The following is a 19,875-nucleotide window of genomic DNA, read 5'->3' as shown; positions in this document are numbered from 1 at the left end:
ATTTCTTTTTTTTCAATATGTAGACAAGTTCTGTCAGCTGTTAATGAGCAGCCATGGTAGTTGCTATTTTCATGTAAAAATGTGAATATATTTTTCTGGAAAAGTTCCCATATACAATTATAATAATTATAAGATCTCTTTTATTGTTCTTCTTGGCAGAAATTTAGATGACTGTATCATCTTGTGGAGTCAAATATGTGTCATAAGCATTTATAGTCATTGCCGCTACTTGTTTTGACATAGTGTAGTCAATTCTTCCATAGTATGTTTAATAGCTAATGATCATATTAATAGGATCAAGCAGGGTTTTAGCTTAGTTTATAAAGTAACATGAAATTATGTTTAACTGAAATTGAATATGATGTAGAGCCCCCCCATAATGGCAGCATAAAAGAAAACCTATTTTAATTTACCAGTTTGCAAGTAGAACTTTTTATTGTTTTCAGCTTTAAGGTAAGAGTAGTTAATTCAGCATAAATTATTCATTTTAGGTCAGCAATTTTAATTCAGACAAAAGCAGGAATTTTTAAAAATTTTATCTTAAGCAATAGTTTTTCAAGTAAGCTCATCTGAACTTTTTTTTTTTCTTTTTTTTTTGTGGTACGCGGGCCTCTCAGGAGCACAGGCTCCGGACGCGCAGGCTCAGCGGCCATGGCTCACGGGCCCAGCCGCTCCGTGGCATGTGGGATCTTACCAGACTGGGGCACGAACCCGTGTCCCCTGCATCGGCAGGCGGACTCTCAACCACTGCGCCACCAGGGAAGCCCTCATCTGAACTTTTAGATTGCCCAACAAAAAAGGGAAAACAATATACTATCAGACTTACATCTACACTAACTACAGTTTATTTCAAAAGTCAGTATTTCAGAAGTGATATGTAAAAATTTTGTTTAAAACACTGGACCATAATATGACAAACACTCTATTGTGTGGAAGTAGCAGTTCTTGGGTGCCTAGTATGTGCCTGTCATTAATAGGCTATTTGGCCACATGTAGCTATATATTTTAAATCTTTTCAACAATTTGCAAGCAACTAGTACTGTTTTCAAAATTTCTGTTTATAGAGTATAAATTTGTAAATTGAAACATTTTTTATTAATCTTCATAAGCAATATCACAGTGAGGAAGTTAGTTTATGGGTGGTTACTTAAGTCTTTGTGGATACAGATATATGTCCATCAGGTATCAGGATTTATTGAACATATTATCTCTGTGCTTAAACGTATGATAAATTCAAAAGAAATTTAAGATATGGTCTCTATTTTCAAAGGAAAATTTGTAGAGATAAGATAATAGAGAAAAATTATTGTTCAATTCTAAGAGAAAGAATTGCTGCAGCATGATATGTGAGTGAGGATGAGTTATAGCTGTCTTTAAACATGTGATGTAATATGTTATATGTAGGAGAGACCAAACCTGTTCTGCCATAGGTTGTAGAACTTAGTGTATGAAAACACAGGAAGGTACAAAATATATAATAGAGAAGACCTTTCTAGCCTTGAATTTTGTTCAAATATAGAATGTGTGCTTCAGAAAACAGTAAATTCCTAAATCACTAATAAGGTATTCAAGCATAGCTTGATGGACAAATTGGGTATTTAGAAAGCATTAAACATCAAAGAGTGTTGAAATTATATGACTGTCACTGTCCCTTATAATCCAAAGTGTATATGAATCTATCCAGAGATCTTGTAATTAATGTATTTATCATCATCATCTATTTTCTCTTGATGTTTGAATTGACGTGGACTTATCTTTATGGTTATCTCATTGTAAAGCTAGTGTTAAAACAACCATAGAAGTGGCTGACACTACCATCAAAAAAGTTAGATTGTCACTCTCCTTATCCCAGTAAATGGAAACTTAGACACATAAACATTTTTCACAGGACCATTGCCACACATTTGCCTTAAATTCCAAAAGCTCTCCATTTGAGGATCCAACTCTAGATTGCCTTTTAGGTAGTGTACAAAACTACAGAGTTATTTTCTTCAAGACTTTCCTTCCTTCCCTCCCTCCCTCCATCCCCTTTCCTTCCCTTCCCTCTCCTCCCCTCCTCTTCCTTTCTCTCCCCTCCCCTCTCCTCCCTCCTTTCTTCCTTTCCTTTCTTTTCTTTATTTTTTTCTGTCTCTATTTTTCCTTTTCTTTCTTTCATTCTGTTTCTTTTCTCCTTTTTATTTCTCCTTCCCTTCCTCCTCCTTTCCTTCTTTTTATCCATCCATCCTTCCTTTCTTCCTTCCTCTCCTTCTCTTCCTTACTTCTTTCCTTCCTTATTGCTGTCTTTATTTGTTTCTTTCTTCAACAAAAGTTCACTGACTGCTTGCAGGTCATATTTTCTTCTAGTTCCTTATTATACAACATTGAACAAAATGAACACTGCTTTTTGAGTTTATATTCAAATAGGGAGAAAAGGACAAGCAAATAAACGAATAATTACCTGATGGTAGCAGAGATGTCAGAGAAAACAACTAGCTAGAAAGAGCTTGAGTTTTTCTTGCAAAAAAGAAAGCCTGAGGTGCCTGGAGTTAAGTGGACAAGAAAGAAAGTGCAGATCAGGTGGGAAACAGGCAGGAACTAGACCATATAGGCTCTGAGGCCTAGGTAAAGAGTTTTATTTTAATGTAAATGAGACAGGAAGCCATTGGTAGGTAGGCTCTATATTATCTAATGTAACTTTTTATAAGACATCATTTTAGCAAGAAATTACATAAATTTTAAGTAGGTAGGAACAGGCAGACAAATTAGTAATGTATACGGAGGTGCAATTAATGATTGATAGAGATTTTAGAGTCTAAGTCTTAGACTATGCTTCTCAAACTTCAGTGTAAACACAATCACCTTGCAGTCTTACTCAGATTCAGGTTGTGACTTGATGGGATTGGGATGAGATCTGAAATTCTGCATTTCTAACAGACTGCAGGTTCTGCTGATATACTGAATAGCAAAAACTTACATGAGGATTATTATGGAGAGAGAGCAGTACATACCAAACAGTACCTGATCTCCATCCATTCTCCATGAGATCTTGTTCTCCACTAGAAGAATCACAATGTTGATAAACTATCTCAGATAATATAGTAAAAGCTAAACTTTAATTCTGTAAGAATTACTCTAATGGTGGGAAATTAATGAGTGGAAAGGATATTTTAGGGCAGATGGATTTTCCAGATCAACCTTAATGACAGTAATTAATTCTGTCAACCCTTAGGAACGACTGAGCAGATTACATTAGTTATGATTTTACTGGAAAAAAATCAATGAATGTATGAATAAATGATAAAAGCATTCCCAAGTCAGATTTTAACTCATTTATTACTTTTAATTTTTACCCTAAATCTACACCTTAAAATGATATTTTTAAAGTGTGTTATTGAATAACAGAAAAAACAAGGTTTTACTTTCCCTTTATTTACCATGTTTCAAATCTTTGAAAGTCTGATAGACAGGAACAAAACATAATGAAAATAAGGATAAAAAATTGATTGCCAAATCAAAAATTTTCATGATTGAATAAATAAGCATTATCTTCTATTTTATATAAATGACGAAATTGCACTTGCCTGCTTGAATTCCCATGTCCTTTATGAGAGTAACTGATGTATTGATTTTCATGCATGTTTAGCATAGTAACAGAATAGAAAATTTATGACATTTTAAAATTTAATTACATATGATTTTTGTAAGATACTTTCATTTATTAAATGAACTCTTAGCCTTTTATGTAAGAACTTTGACATTGTTAAAGTAAACACATATTTAACAGATAGGGAACTGTTAACCTTTAGATGGGTGTACTACATATAAATATTGACTATTGCGTTCTTTATCAATATCTTGTCCTTTTTTGTTGTTTTTTTCACTGTTCTCTTGACTTTTTTCCTAATCATATTATTTTGTGGAAAATTGTGTTAATGTTTATATTTGTAGCAACTTAAAAATACATGTCCAGAAATGTATCAATTTATGATTTAAATACATAATTATTTATTGAATATCATCTTCATATTTCATTTTCACATTTCATCACATTTGTGAAATTGTGAAAACATTCATAACAGTAAATATGTTTTTATATTTCTAATTCTTTTACATTTTATTGAATACGTTATTTTTAGGGAGAAAGAAGAGAAAAAATAATATGTTAGAATGTACTCGGTAACAGATTTATGCAATCTTAAAAGGTATTGGATAAAAATACTCCAAATGCCTGAGGATCTTTATGACAATATCAAGCAGTGAAAATTATTTTTTTCACAAATGACGTATCTGCAAATAATCATTTTAACAGTTTTATTCAGTGCTACTCCTTAAGGCGTGCTTTTGAATTATTCCTTTGCAGAGATTTTAACAACTTCTGATGACCCAGTGTTTTTGTTTTCCTTTAAGTAAATCTTAGGAAGCATATATCTTTTAGCATTAACTGCAGCCATCATCTTGTAACAGTGATCTTATTTCATAAATTGTATTTTTTCAGATTTTCTACCCCACTGTTATGCCCACCAATAATCATTAATCAGACATTTTGATAGCTTATTCTTTATATTAACATATTATTTCTCATTTTTTACAGAATGAGCAAACAAGGGGAAATAATAATAATATGTAGCGCTTAAAAGGGGAGTCTTAACTTTAAAGGACAGAGATGGCAATGGTTTTATGTGTAACTGATTTCCCCAAATGGTTATCAGAGCTAGTTATTTTGCCTGTGAATGAGATGATCACAATGTGAGCTTTGTGACTTTTAATATCTTTTTTACTTGTTAAAATATTTTGAAGGGGCTAGACTTCCTATTTGTGCTCAAAGCTGGTGCCAAAGTGGACTCCTCTGCCTTTTGGAGAATGAAAAAATGGTCCTATATTAGAGACATTTTTATCTTGTTCGGACTTATTTCAGGGTATTTTCACCCACTTTTGCAACAAGCTGCTTCCCTTGCATGTAGTTTTCTAGAGCATATGGCTACCCTGCTGTGAACGGAGTGAAATCACATAATTAAGCTTTACAATTTTAGGAAGAGAAGAACCTTCATATATGGCAGAGCAGCATGGTGTTAAGTTTGGGTAGATCATACGGTATATTTTTCTCTTCATATGTAATTGTCATTTGTATTCTAAATCATGGACTATTGTTTTTTAGTGTTGATGTTTGATTGTTTGTTGTTTAAAATAGTCTTCAAATGGCATTTCTTAATAATACCAAATGAGATTAAAGTGTGAGAAATTTCTAAATTGATTTTATCCAGAGTCCAGAGAAGTTAGAAAATTTTCATTTAGTTGGCTTACATCCAGAGAAGGGTGTTGGTGGGGGGTGGCAGTGATCATCAGCTCTCCTGAACTTTACTATTAGAAAGAAATGCAGCCAAAGTTGATTTACTAAAAAGACTGTATGGTAATTTGAGTTTCATCTAGCAGTTGACTTTTGCTACACCTTTTTATTCATCTGTTTATACTTTTAAAATAAGCCTTTAAGAAGCTTCACGCCATGGGATTATGTCTGGCACTATCAGTTAACAATTAATGTTATTCAGTATTCAGTATTAAATTCAGTTAATGAAGCTGGTTCTGCTCCATACTAAAGTAAACCATGCTTAAAATCAGATATTATTGACTACTTAAATTTATCTATTATTAGCATTGCATTAAAAAAAATGAGGATAGGGTATACTAATCCAATCTATTTGTGATTTCCCAGGGCATACACTTGGGAGTTCTGATTGGATATATGGCATGCTGTTATTCATAGTCAGGTGGTGGTGTAGTTGCTAGAATGGGTGTAGTTCAAAGTCAAATGAGTGAATATATTTTAGTAGTATATGTATTGGGCAATCTACAGAAAGGAGGGAAATAATCTCATTTTGAGTGGCTATTTTGTGGTTTAAATAAGACAGTAGGCAGAGTACCTATGCTTTAGATACACAACCAATAAATGATACTGTCCCCTTCTTGAGTCTTTACAAGAAGAAAATATGCTATAGTTACATAAAAATTTTATTGGGTAAAGATAGGTGAACAAATTAAGGAAACGATCAGCACAGAGTTTTAAATTTCTTACATAGCTTATTTCCTTAGAAATAAAATATATAGTCTAATGCAATATTGATAGAGAATTATGGAAACAAGTGATATATACAGCTGTATTTAGCTCTGTTCATATAGATCTCATGTTTAAGTTGTTACTAAAATAATGTGCAACATCCAGTTTATCTTGGGTTTCTGTTAGTCCCACATTTTTTTTTTCCTTGCCAGTTTTACCCTTGTTTCAATTACTCTCCAACCTCAAGACAGCCAACTCACTATCTCCTCTCTCCTTGTGAATTCCTATGCTTCTTGAGGAGATAATTGCTAGAAAAGAACATAAGATGTGTGATCTAGATTTCAAAATATTCCCTAGGAAACAAGTAAGCAACCAATGGTAGAATGATGAGCAACAACCATCCCTATTTCTACTTAGATATTATCTGTTTAAGTATGTGAGTCATTATAGACAACTTAAGAGATGATGTTTAATATAGTATCTGAAAAATCAAATTTCTAATGATTTTCTTGTGCCAGTGGTATATCAATTAGTGTCCTTTGGGAAACAGTTGAACATGGGCTAATTCAAGGAAGGTTTACTTACAAAGGGATTATTTCTAAATGAGCTGATGTAAAGGAACCACAAGGGATCATGCAGCTAGGGTAGTAGCAGCTGGGCTGTCACCTTTCCAACTAACTGGGATAAGGGAGGGGAGAGATGTTGGACAGAGAAAAATGTATATGTCTGGCATGAAAGGACTGGTAACCTTCAGTTAAGGGCACATTTCCAGTCAACATAATGGGAGGGACCCTGCAGGATAATCCCGATCTTACTTTCCTCCCTCCCTCCATCCTCCTACTGGAATTCTCCAGAGGATCAGAGAGTCTGTTCATAGAGTCTAGAGCATCTCAACTTAAATGTTCATAAGAATCACGTAGTGGTCTTGTTAAACTGTAATTTTTAATTCATTAAGTCTGGGATGGGGCTTGATAATCTGCTTTTCTAACAAGTTCCTAGGTGATGCCAGTGCTGCTAGTGTAATGCCACAGTTTGTGTAGCAGGATGTAGCCTACGCAGATCAACCTCTGTACAAAGAACAAGGAGGAGGATAGGTCTGGAAAGGCATGTGGACAATATAGTTGGGCTATGAGGAAAACATAGATGGGTTATGATGAGAGTGCTTTGCTGTCTTCAATAGCCATGAATTTAGCAGCATAACCCTGTATCAGATACACTGTCAGAGTCCATCTATGCTTATTTAAAACAATCCAGGTAGTGATACCAAGCCTTCATGAAAAACTTGGATAAAATATAATAATCTGAAATCAGAAGGGTGAAGGAATATTGTTACTTATTAAAGTAATAACATTTTCTGGATATTATATTTAAAATTATTCAGTGTTCTTAAATTTGTAATGGAAGAATATATTCCACTGCCGTCAGTCATGATACTCATGAACCGTGGTCACTCTTATTCAAGCAGTTGGCTTCTTTCCCAATTAGTCTCGTATTGGAAGGCATTACATTGTAGATAAGTGATCTGTGACATTGTGCATAAAACAAATATGTGACATAAAATTACCTCATTTATTTTGAATTAGAAAACATTATAAACTTGCAGGTATATTTTTGTTCTTGAGGTCATTTGAGAAGTTTTGCCTAATCTTCATGTTCTCTAAGGCATTCATGTGAAAGCGAGAGTCATTCTAATCATAAAAAAAAGAAAAAACAGAAAAAAGAAAAATTGAGTATTATCATTTTTCATGTTACACTTTATAGTAAAATTATATTTGGTAAAATTAATTAGTGAAAAGAGAACAGAAATTAAAATAAAACAAGCATGAAATAATTACCATTCAAAAAATATGAGCTATCAAAACAAAAAAGGACATAAGAAAATGATTGAATTGAGTGGATCTTAATATTTAACTGCAGGACTAAAGATGATTAAAAATAGTTCATTTGAAGCTGTCAGAAAATGAGGATTGAAATTTCATTAAATTGATGACTGAGACAGTTTTAAAAGTGTTGAAAGTATTCGTGAACCATACCAATGGTAACTCTTCCCATATGGTGACTTTTAATATGCCAATTATAAGAATCCCTAAAGAGAATATATAAAATTCCACATTTTTCTTATAATCCTGACATTTTACTGCACACCATAACTGTAAGACCTGTTACGCCAAGCATTGCTGGTGCATCTGCTGGTACCTACGTAAGTGTTATGGATTTCTGAAGTTGTTCCATTTCTGGAAGGGAAGAAAGCCCACATACAGAATTTAGCGTCTTTATTCATTAGCATCTACTGTCTCTTAAATAAAAAATAACAAAATTAATTCAATCTAGAAGACCTGTGAAAATTAACAAATTGATTTTATAAAATATGATGTCTCCTTTTCACACTTGCAACTCTGTTCAGTTTTCCAAGTAAAAATTTTAGACTTATTCCTTAGTCTGAAGTGGTTGAAAAGTAAGATTTCAAAGATTTGGGGTCTAGGCTGGTCTTGTTACAACTTTGAGATGTTATAACCTTAGAATCCTCTTTTGTAAAAGTGCAAATGGGCCTGTTACAAGAACACCTTAAAGTATGCTGAATAACGACACATGTGTTCATATAAACTAATATGATTATATATGTGTGTGTGTGTGTGTGTGTGTGTGTGTGTGTTTCTATACATTTATACTAAATTTACTGTCTTGACCAAAGAATTTGGGGAGGTTTATAACTTTATATAAAAAATAAAATTTAAGTTGGAAATCCAGGGAGAGTTTATGAATTTGTATAACATCCCTACACAGTGAAAAAGACATAACACAAAGTAGTTGAAAAATTTTAGTATAGTGCATCCCCAATTGGAATGACATCTGAAACTGACTAGATCTTAAAATTACAAATAATAATAAAATAACTAACATTTACTGAACTTTTGCCATGTCCTGATTCTTAGAATTTATTTTAGAATTTAAGTATATGGTGCAATGTATAATTGTAAATTTTCTTTCAACTAAAAATAGGGTGTCATATAAATTTTATACTTACATATTCAATATGCAAGAGTAAGTGCTAGCCACAAACTAGCAGGGTAGCATAAGTAGACGTTTAGGACTTAAAAAAATACTGGAGTGTCTAAACCATATTACTTATCTCTAGTGATTTTTAAAAGGCAGAAACATTAGATTTTAGGTAATTATAAAATTGAATATACACCATTTCTTTTAAAATTAATTGGTCTGTCATTTTAAATTTGAGAATATTTTGGATCTTGCATATCCCTAATACATGTGTTTACAAATGAATTTTCAGTGCTATTGAACATATTTCATTGCACCACTAATTTTCTCATCAAATGAAGGCCAGTATTATTTCTTTTATTTTAACATATTCTAAAATAAAATATTTTTCACAAAGACTCATGAACCACTTACTAATATGCTGTTGAATTTTCTATTATACCTTTTTTTACTGTGTAGTTCAGAAATATGATTTACTTGCAGCATACCTTAATCATTTTCTAAAATTATACTATAGCAACATTTATAAAGCAAATATTCTTTTCTCAGAAATTTGTATCCAGTGGTAACTCTTATATGAAAGATAGTAAAGCAGACACCACAAGAATACTACCTAGTTTTTCCTGGCATCAGTGTAGTTTCTTGATATTTCTTCTTCTAAGGATAATATGGATGGAGTAACCAAATAGCCGCTTCCATGCTAAATATGTTCTGAAGAAGAGTTCTGCCAGTACAGGATGTAGAAAAAAAGTGTTAAATTTTAGTGCCTTTAGGCCTGTGACATGGAGCCACAATTTACTTTCAAACAAACAAAACTTTTCCTCTGAACATAGTAAAATACTTTTAGAATCTCTAAAAACATTTTAATCTTTGAGATAGAATTGAGAATTCGAGAATTCTGATTAGTCTTTTCTGCTTCCTTTGCTCTAAATTCTACACCTAAATACTTACGGGTAAATGAATGAATCTCTTAGGAATGTATAGAGAAGTTAAACAACTTGTTCCATGTCTTGTGGGACTAGAATACAGGTTTCCCAACTCCTGGTCCAGTGAGAGAAATGTCACAAATAACACACTGTGTTTTAACATTATCTAGATCTATATAAAATCCCTTAGCAAGTGATTGATTATATATTCTAATACCCATGTAAATGGATCTACTGTCAATGGTGAGATGTGCCATGTTCTCAAAATGGAACACACACACGCACACATGAGCACACATTAGTTTTAATAACCAAAACAAAAACTGATGAAATTTATTTTATTAGTATAGTTTATTTATTAAGTATAAAGATAAAGATGATACTTAATTCAAAATAAAAAATAGGAATTATATAGATAGCATGATGTCAAAAACAGTTTAAAAGAAGAGAAAGGAATTGTACATTTGAGAAGTTGAAGCAAAAATAACAAAAATAAATCAGTAGGATACAAATGACTTTCTCAAAATAAATTACTTTCCTTTTCTCAGGGACCATCATATTCTCACTTAATTGTAGATTTATAATGCAGCTACTACCACTTGCAAGATAAGTTATTGTCAAAATAAATACAAATTTGGAAGATTAAGATAATAAACAGAATGTCTCATTTGTTTTATTTTTATTGTTGTATTTGAATATAATTTAAGTAGAAAATGAAAGGGCTTTTAGATGTTCTGATAACATTTAATAAATAGTGCCAATGTTTTTCTATAGGAGTCCCATACAAATCTAAAGTAGTTTTTTCCAATGAAAAAAATATTCTGCCCACTAATATTAAACATGTCTGTTTCTTCTTTTTCAAAGATAAATGTTCTGAAAAATTACAGATTTTCACTGTATATATATAGGAGTGAAATAGAATAAAAAAATATTGGTGTGTGACTTTTGAGATTATGTAGTGAAGAGTCTATCAATTTTAAAATAAGGAACTTGAAGCTGGGGAATGTTTTATGACTTTAAGTTTTAGAGGCTGGGTGATAGACAGACCATGTAAAGGTCATGTTTTCTAAGCCTCCAAGTGATGGTTGAATTCCCTTTAGTGCATCTGTGTATTGTGGTCAGTTTCCTAATGTTAAAGAATGGCACCAGCGCTTTGTTCCTACTAACAGAGATTCTTCAACATAAAAATAAATTCATATGCCACCTGTTTCACAAAAAAAGTGTTGACATTTGAAACAAAATCTAGCAATTTATCCATGTATGTGCATATATGATTAATCTTTATAATAAGGCATTGTAATTTAAATAATTTCAATTAAGTGACTTTAGCCAATTAACCTGGAAGTTAGATGACTTTTAATTAAGTGACTTTAGCCAATTAACCTGGAAGTTAGATGAGGTTTATCAGTCACCATCAGTTTTTTGTAAGTTTTTAAAATTCAAATTCTTTTTGAACATAACTGAACAATAATTGATCTGGAAAATAGTACACTTATAATCCTCTACAGTGGTTTAAACTGCTTAAATGAGGATTACAGAAACAAAATGTTTTTCCCTAGTGTCTGGGACTTACAACTAAACAGATGGATTTGATTGTTGGCCTAGTATATTCCTTTCTGCCAGACATTTTCTATATTATAAAGTATTTTCATTATGCTAAGCATGAGTCAAACCAAAAGAGTAATAAACAAAAATGAACAAAATTGTTAGCATGTGAAAAGTGAAAAGCAGAAGAAAATAAAGGAAAGGGATCTTGGCACATATGTCTACATGTCTTGCATTTAATGAAATGTATTAAAAATTTATTAGAACATACATATTTTTATGTATTTAAAATAGCTTTACACATGAAGGTGCTTCATCTTGAACATTCATTCTTTTATCACTTCTTTCCTTCCTAATTCATGATTAACAAAGGAAATCCTCCAAACAAAATACCTTTAGTTAAATCAGAATTTACAATATAGCATATATTCATTCAATCATAGTACTACTTGAGTAAAATAATGTTGCTGCTTTTGAGAAACTCACAGTACAGTGGAAGGAATCGACACAAACAGCACACTGTCTTTTAATATTTATAAAATTATGTAAAATACCACAACATATTTTAATATCTTTATGATAAAATAAATTTGACATGCTTATAACTGTAATACACTTGTTACAAAGGTCAGGTTAATTTTATAAATTTTATAAGTTAAATGGGATCACTAGAAGCGCCATTGCTTGATGTCATGTTGGTACTTAATACATATACCTTGTAATACATAATATATGTTTTTATGGCATATATTTGAGAATTAACATTTCACTGATTTATGAGTTAGAGCAGCATCTTGCAATTGGTGCTTACAGTATTTGTCCTTTCAATTTATTCAAGAAGAGATATGTTGTATGCTCTTTATATTGAAATTATAAAAATATCTAAAGTATGTGTTTCCTGTTTAACATATTTTAAAGTTTTGGGTGAATTTAAATTTTACATTATTTTCTGTTCACTCCTTTTTATCTCCTAAAATAGTTATTCTCCTGGTTTTCCATCTTCTGCATCTGTATTACAATTATTTATACTTTTCACTTTTCTTCAATTTAAATTGACAAACAGATGCTTTTAAAAAATAAGGTTAGGGGCTTCCCTGGTGGCACAGTGGTTGAGAGTCCGCCTGCCGATGCAGGGGACATGGGTTTGTGCCCCGGTCCAGGAGGATCCCACATGCTGCGGAGTGGCTGGGCCCGTGGGCCATGGCCACTGAACCTGCGCGTCCAGAGCGCCTGTGCTCTGCAGCGGGAGAGGCCACAGCAGTGAGAGGCCCGCGTACTGCAAAAAAATAAATAAATAAAAATAAGGTTAGGTCCCTTCAGAACCAGGAAACTGTTTAAAACTTCTTGGTCTCAGATGACATTTTCTTAGCTAGGTATTGTCCCTGACCTCACCAATCAAATAGTCAAATTTAGATATAAGCCCATTACATAAACCTAGTTTATACAAACACACTCTCACACACACACACAGAGTTGTTTTCAAAATCCTTTATTTCTAGTAACTGAGCTCTTTGACCCTCTGGATTTTTCTTCTTCAATTTTCTCCTTTGGGTTTACAATCTTTTCATTAAAAAAAAAAAAATTAAGAATTCCAGATTTGTGTTAAGACTACTATGAAATTTTCCAACCCCTTTGTAATACTTAAAGTCAAATCTTATAATGCAGAGAAAAGTAGAGGTAGAATTCCTACTTATAATTCATGTTTGGATTTGGAGAATCTAGAATTATGCCTCAAAATACAAAATGTAAATTTTGTTAAAAATAATTTTCAGGCAGCAGGAAAATTTACAAGTGGCAGAACTAAATTTAGAGCAGCCAACCAAATACAACAGTAGGACTAAACTTTAGCTTACCTTGGGGGCTGGGGTGTGGAAAAGAATTACAACGAAAAACATAACTTGAGAGAGATGTAGTCATTCTTTCACTGTAAATAAAGGGCCTCAGATAAAGAATCTCAAAATTGTAAAGCAACTGAGCAGTCATCTAGTCCTAGCTACTTATTTTAAGAGAAGAGACAGGTAAAAAGGCAGACTCTTGTCCAAAAATCAACAACTACTAATTGTTAAGAATCAGGTATCTTAAATCCTACTCCAATGATCATTTTCATATTTTTTATATGTACTATGTATAGATAGTTTACAGCTGTGTATTTCAGTAAGCCATAAGACTCTGCCTCTACCTCTCTACTTTTGAAGGTAGTGACAAGAAAAAAATCACCTTAAAATGTTTCAAAGGCAGTAAAATATCCTTAAGTTTCATTAATTGGGTACAATGGCAAGTAAGATTTAGTGAAATGATCATTTTAAACTAAAAAAAATCAGTTTTGCTTTTTTCAAATTCACGAAGTGAACAAAACCTAATTGCCTAAATGTTTCAATTTATCATTTCTACCTATAAACCTCATAAAATGCATTATGTAAAAAATTCAAATTGTAATTGAGGAAGCTAAATATATCCCTTGGATTCTTGTTCATGTGCTTTTTTTAAAGAAAATAATTGTTATTTAAATATCTCATTAGATCAGATTACGTAACATTTTAAATTAGTGGGGTGAGGTTTTAATTAAATAGTTTTTCTTTATTTCACTTGGTGTCATTAAAATTTTAAATAAAGTAGAAAGTAGTCTTCTGAACTATAGTTTATCCCTTTAAAAATTATATAGCAGCTGTAGTTAATAAAATAATTTATACTTAAAAGGAAATAATACTTTTTTCCTTCATCCAAAATACTTAAAAAACTGTTTTTAAAATGTTCCAAGTTACTTCATTGAATTTATAAGTTTTTTAAGGCAAATCCAGTCATATCTACTTTAATATAGTACACAGTGAAATATGCCAGCCTCTTCTGATGTTGATTTTTAATATAATAATATCAAAAAGAGTAGCAAGGTATTTTAGATGAAATCCAAAAAGTTATAATTCACTTTCATAAATTTTGTACAATATGGACTGAACATCGATCATTTGCAAGCAATGTGTATGAAAGGAAATGGTTATTGGCAGAAATACTAGAATGTATTTTAAGTTTTTTCAATTATGTCATTTTCTTAAATGTGTCCTAATATTTCAATTAGGCTAAATACCTTAAAAGTACACAAGTTTATTTTAAAAACCAAGCTCCTTAAATTCATCCCACTTTTATAATGTATCAGTATTTTTATTTTTCTAGTTTAATTTATTCTATAAAATTTGATGAATTCAAATAGTTTATGATAAAGAGTTAATGTTTTGCTCTTCTATAAAAACTGGGTAGTGTTAAAAAGTACCTATACATGTATGCAAGATTCTCCCTATAGTACACTTAAAATCCTTTTATACTGCTTGGTATTTTTACTGCTTAGTGATCAGATTGCTATTTTTTTCTTTATTTTCTTCTGGGTACCCTATATCAGGCTTAAGAAAGCAGTTATTTTAACTTGCATAATTCCATGCTAACAAAATTTGTTAACTTGAATTTCATTTTAAACTTGTGTATCCTGATACATGTTTTTGTTTGTTTTCTTAACTAGTGAAAAAGGCCATAGATTTTAAATCTAGAGGATTTAAATTGTTTCCAGGGAAAGACAACAGCAACAAGTTTTCTATCTGTGAGTGTACTCTTTTTTTTGTTTCTTTCTCTAGTGCAAGAGTGAAGTTTGTGGTGTCTGTGTTGTTTGTGTGTTTAAAAATGTTTGTGTATTTACCAAATTAACTGTATTAATATTTATATAACATGCATGATTATTCAATATTTTCTTGTATTTAAATGCATATTGAGTTATTGGTTTATTGTGGTAAACTTTGGAGCTCAGATTGTTTCAAAATGTAAAAGAAAAAACTCTTTAGATCTAGCATGTTGATAGCATTCTAGTTTTCTAATTCTAGTATGTGAGATAAAAAATGAGTAAAAATCATCAAATTAATGGTTTCTTGTAGGAATTTTTGTTTGAATGTATCTAAATTTCAACATAATTATTTTTCTAAGGAAAAATTTCTTTAAACAGCAATTTTTCATTTAAGGAAAAATATATTTTAATTTGAGTTAATTTATACAAACACTTAAGTCAGATATTTTATAAATGAATTAACTAGCTAATTAATTTTTGTTTTATTTTGAAAATCTCATGAATTGAACTGAGGTACACATATTTATGTGCTGCCCCAATACACAATTTTGCTTAACATTCAGGGATTTATAGATGATCTGAAGTTCATCCATGAATCTCAGATTAAGAGTCATTGAATTTGAATATTCATTGTTATATTACCATATATGAACATAAAATAAGATTTATAAGAAAGCTATGCATTTTTTCAATATAAATCAATAGCAGTTTGTAGAAATACCCTGCCTTACTGTTCCTGCAGATACATATTATAAATTTTAAAAGAAGCCATTCATGATACCACATCTGACTTCTAAAATGCCTTACTGATAATAAATAGGATTAGTTATTTTAAATAAATATCATCTTTTAAGCAAAAATACATTTTTAACATTATTTATTTTCAATTCCAAATCATCTAACGAAATGAGTTTAAAACTATTTCTTAAAAAAATCATTCATTATAGTTATATCAGAAAAGGATTCTACCCACATATTTATTGAGTTGTATTTGTAACAGTAAATGGCACAAATTGAGCAATTACTTCACTTATCAAGAAGCAAACTTGGAGCCTGTTGGTATCAAATATTTTAAAGTGTCCTAATTTTAAAATGTGATTTTTCACATTTTGTTAGATTTGAGAATACGAAACCAAAAATAGCAGATATCAGTAGGAAAATGTCAAATTGGGTTACCTGTTTGGAAAGCATTAAACAGTTCATTTCAAAGTATTTAGCTATATAAGTATGATTTATTGTTATATATTTAGTGTTAAAACATATTTTCAAAATTGATAACAGTTTTTAGGGAAAATAAATAATCTATAGTATTTTTCATATATTAATTATTTGATACATTTCAGAGAGAAAGATATTTTTCCTATACAAGAAAATATAAACATAAAGTTGTTAGGTGAAATTATTCTGACATATCATATTTTATCATGTCAACATGAAGGAAATGATGCAGACTTAAATAATTACGTTTACTACTTTTTTTTCCTAATATTTTGTCTGGCTAATCTATTTATTTTGGAAATCTAAGAAGAATTATGGGCTATTACTTTCTTACCCTTTCCTCATTTTGGTTACACAAATGTTATTTTATATGCTTCATGCTTCAAACTTTCAGATGTCCTGGGAAAATTAGGCTATTTATACTGAAATTAAGATGTATTCAACTCTACATCATCAACAATTATAAATATTACAGTATATATAAATGTATCATAGTAATATGCTGTACACCTAAATCTTACACAATGTTACACATCAAATTTATTCAATAAGAAAAATGTGTATGTAACTTTTTATACTTGGTATATTGTCTTAGTGGGCATACATATTATTTTCATTGTTCTTGTACAGTGGTTATGAGGATGAACAAGAAAGGGAATTTTAGACATAACAGTGTACCTGGGGAAAGAAATAAACCCTGATTTTATATATATATATATATATATATATATATATATATGTATATGTATATGTATATATTTAATTTAAAGAATATTTACTTTTAAATTGTCAGGAGTAAAGTTAATGAGAAAAAAAGAAAAAAGTTACTCATAAAGCAAAAAATGTTAATTTACTTCATAATTTTAAAATACATTTTACATTTATCTATTACAGCTTATGTAGGAGATAAAATATACTCTTGTGCTTTCTCATTTTTATTTTTATTTATTTATTTATTTATTTTTGCGGTACGCGGGCCTCTCACTGTTGTGGCCTCTCCCCTTGCGGAGCACAGGCTCCAGACGCGCAGGCTCAGCGGCCATGGCTCATGGGCCCAGCTGCTCCACGGCATGTGGGATCCTCTCGGACTGGGGCACAAACCCGTGTCCCCTGCATGGGCAGGCAGACTCTGAACCACTGTGCCACCAGGGAAGCCCTCTTATTTTTATTTTTGAATAGAAATAATTCAACTTTCATCAAGGCAGATTATTTATGCCAATTTTTTTTAGCAACAATAACAAGCCAACATTATTTTATTTTCCTACATTTTTTTCTTAAATGTTTAATAGCTAGTTACAAATATATATTCTCTATGGTTGATCACAGAGAAAGTTATAATGCTTTAATTTTTATCATTATTATATATCTGTTATCAAGTAGGCATTTCGGTCTTCATCTCTTTGAATCATTAATTTAACACAGAGCCAAATAATTTTAAACGGAGACAATTTTTATCTGACATTAAACTTTCAAAGGAAAAAAATAATAATAAAGCTTGTGTTCTTTGAAAAAATTATCGATTCAGTCACTAGAACTTCCAGGAGTGAGCATAATTATGGGGGACATGAGCTACACACATTTCCAAATTGCATCTTCCCTTAATAGCACCTTTAAAGTTTAACTAAGAAACAAATTAATAAGAGATTCAGGAAACTGCAGTAGTGTTCATGGGAAGCATTTGGTTGTTTAAATAGCTAATTCAGATTCTTTTTCCTACTTTGGTACCTGAACTCTATGTAGTCTCTTTCCATCCCTCATTGTTATCAAAGAGAGTAGGTTTGCAAATAAAGGAAAAAATATTTTTAATTTAAAAAATAAAAATAATTTTTTATATTTTAAAATGTTGAATTGAGTGCATTTATTCTTGCCAACTTTTCTACTAGGCTATTCTAAAATTTTAAGGTGGAATTATAAAGACACTGTGAGCTTTCCATAATGTATTTTTAAAAATTATTTCATCTTCTTCAAGTCCATACTTTGATGCATTCTTATTATACATTCATTGCGCAATTCTATTTGAACTACTTCTCCATGGCAGCGCCATGCTAGACTAAGAAGGTAAAAAGAGTGAATAAGATACAGTCTCAGTTGGCAAGGATCCAGCATTTTATTGGGAAGCTAAATGAGTTATGTGACAACTCTTTGGAGGATATAAAGTTAGTATAAAATTACATTCTGTCCACATTCATGATGCTGGAGTTCAGAACGAGATCCAAAGCATTCTATTTTATAAGGTGGAATAAAATTTTTAAATCTAATATAAAGAAAAATCTAAGATGCCACCAACTGGATGAGGTAATGTAGAGATGACTTTTAGTAAGATGACTTTCAGGATCTAGTTATTTTTATCTTTAGAGTAGATTATGTGCTATGTAAAATCAGAAGCTTAAGAAACTTGCTTGTAATAACAATATTTTATTTTGATGTTGACTAATTTTACAGTATTTTTAAGCTAGAATATACAATAATATAGTACATTAATTAAAATTCCTATAGCATATTTTATAAGCACATATAATAAATATACTTCAGTGTTATAAGAAACGATAATTCATCCAATTTTTTTAATTCTATAAATTCTGCCCTCTCTTTTTGTCACTGATGTGTGGGGAAAAGGATTCATATTGCATTAGTACTAGTAATAATAATAATAATAATATTATTTTTATTGTCCTTAAAGTTCAGAGCAAAAAGGATATTCCCTGTAGTTATGCTCTTTTCAAGAGGCAAGACCCTGTCCATGTAATTAACTTTTAAAGAGCACTCATGTTATTTTTACAAGTTACAAATTGAAAGAAGTAAAAATGGTAAATATTTGTCCAGTTGTTTGAATGGCATTACGTAGTGAAAGCAGCTGACTGAATGGATACTAACTTCATTTGAATGTCTTGGCGTCACTAGCTATGGGCAGTTATGTAGCATCTAAATATCAGAAAAATAAGAGATTATATACTTTGTTCTTTATTTTTTATTTTAATTTTTTTAATTAAAGAACACTAAATACATGTATCATGCAGCAGCTCTCCCGTTATCTTTACAATTTAAGTTGGGAAATTTTTCACTATTGCAGATGTCCAAAGACAGCTGTTTAAAGGACACTTTCAAACAGACAAAAGTAATTTGACAATTAAATCATGAGAACTGGGATTAATTAAGTGAACATGGTGAAAGTTATAAATATGGTCTGCATTCTAAGATAAAATATTTGGAAAAGTGTTTTGAATTTTAAGTATTGATGCCCTTTCTCCTTTCTGAGCTTTCTGTACAGGATGGAGAGCTCAGGGGTTAAGAGTAGAATTTCTTGAATCAGTCTGCCAAGGTTGAAACCTAGACTAAGGCAGAAAGTGGAAATAGGACTTTAGAAATGTGTCTTAACCTCTCTATGCCTCAGTTTCCTCACCTATAGGAAACATATAATACAAGCAGCTACCCTTCAGATTTGTGTGAAGAGTAAATGAGCTGATACATGTAAAGGGTGTAGATTAGTTCCTGACACATAGTACTGTGTCTTAGCTATTGTTAAAATTTATATTAACCTAGGCAATAATGATGAT

General features: G+C 31.1%; 1 protein-coding gene across 3 annotated transcripts in view; it reads left to right on the top strand.

Moving 5' to 3' along the window:
- CSMD3 (CUB and Sushi multiple domains 3) overlaps positions 1 to 19,875 on the top strand; it is a gene marked incomplete at both ends in the record, with an annotated part of 1,083,475 nt that overhangs the window by 401,375 nt on the left and 662,225 nt on the right. For 2 of the 3 annotated variants that reach the window (XM_082858354.1, XM_082858353.1), the window contains one exon: positions 15,008 to 15,085. The exons of the other annotated variant lie outside the window; for it this stretch is intronic. In XM_082858354.1, the coding sequence (XP_082714480.1) occupies positions 15,008 to 15,085 (78 nt within the window). The remainder of the gene's footprint in view (positions 1 to 15,007; positions 15,086 to 19,875) is intronic. 3 annotated transcript variants of the gene reach the window in all.

The sequence above is a fragment of the Leucopleurus acutus genome (genome assembly GCF_964270905.1).
Source record: "Leucopleurus acutus genome assembly, chromosome: 17".
NCBI lineage: Eukaryota > Metazoa > Chordata > Mammalia > Artiodactyla > Delphinidae > Leucopleurus > Leucopleurus acutus.
The sequence above is the reverse complement of the archived record's forward strand: the minus strand, read 5'-3'. Positions and strand labels throughout refer to the sequence as shown.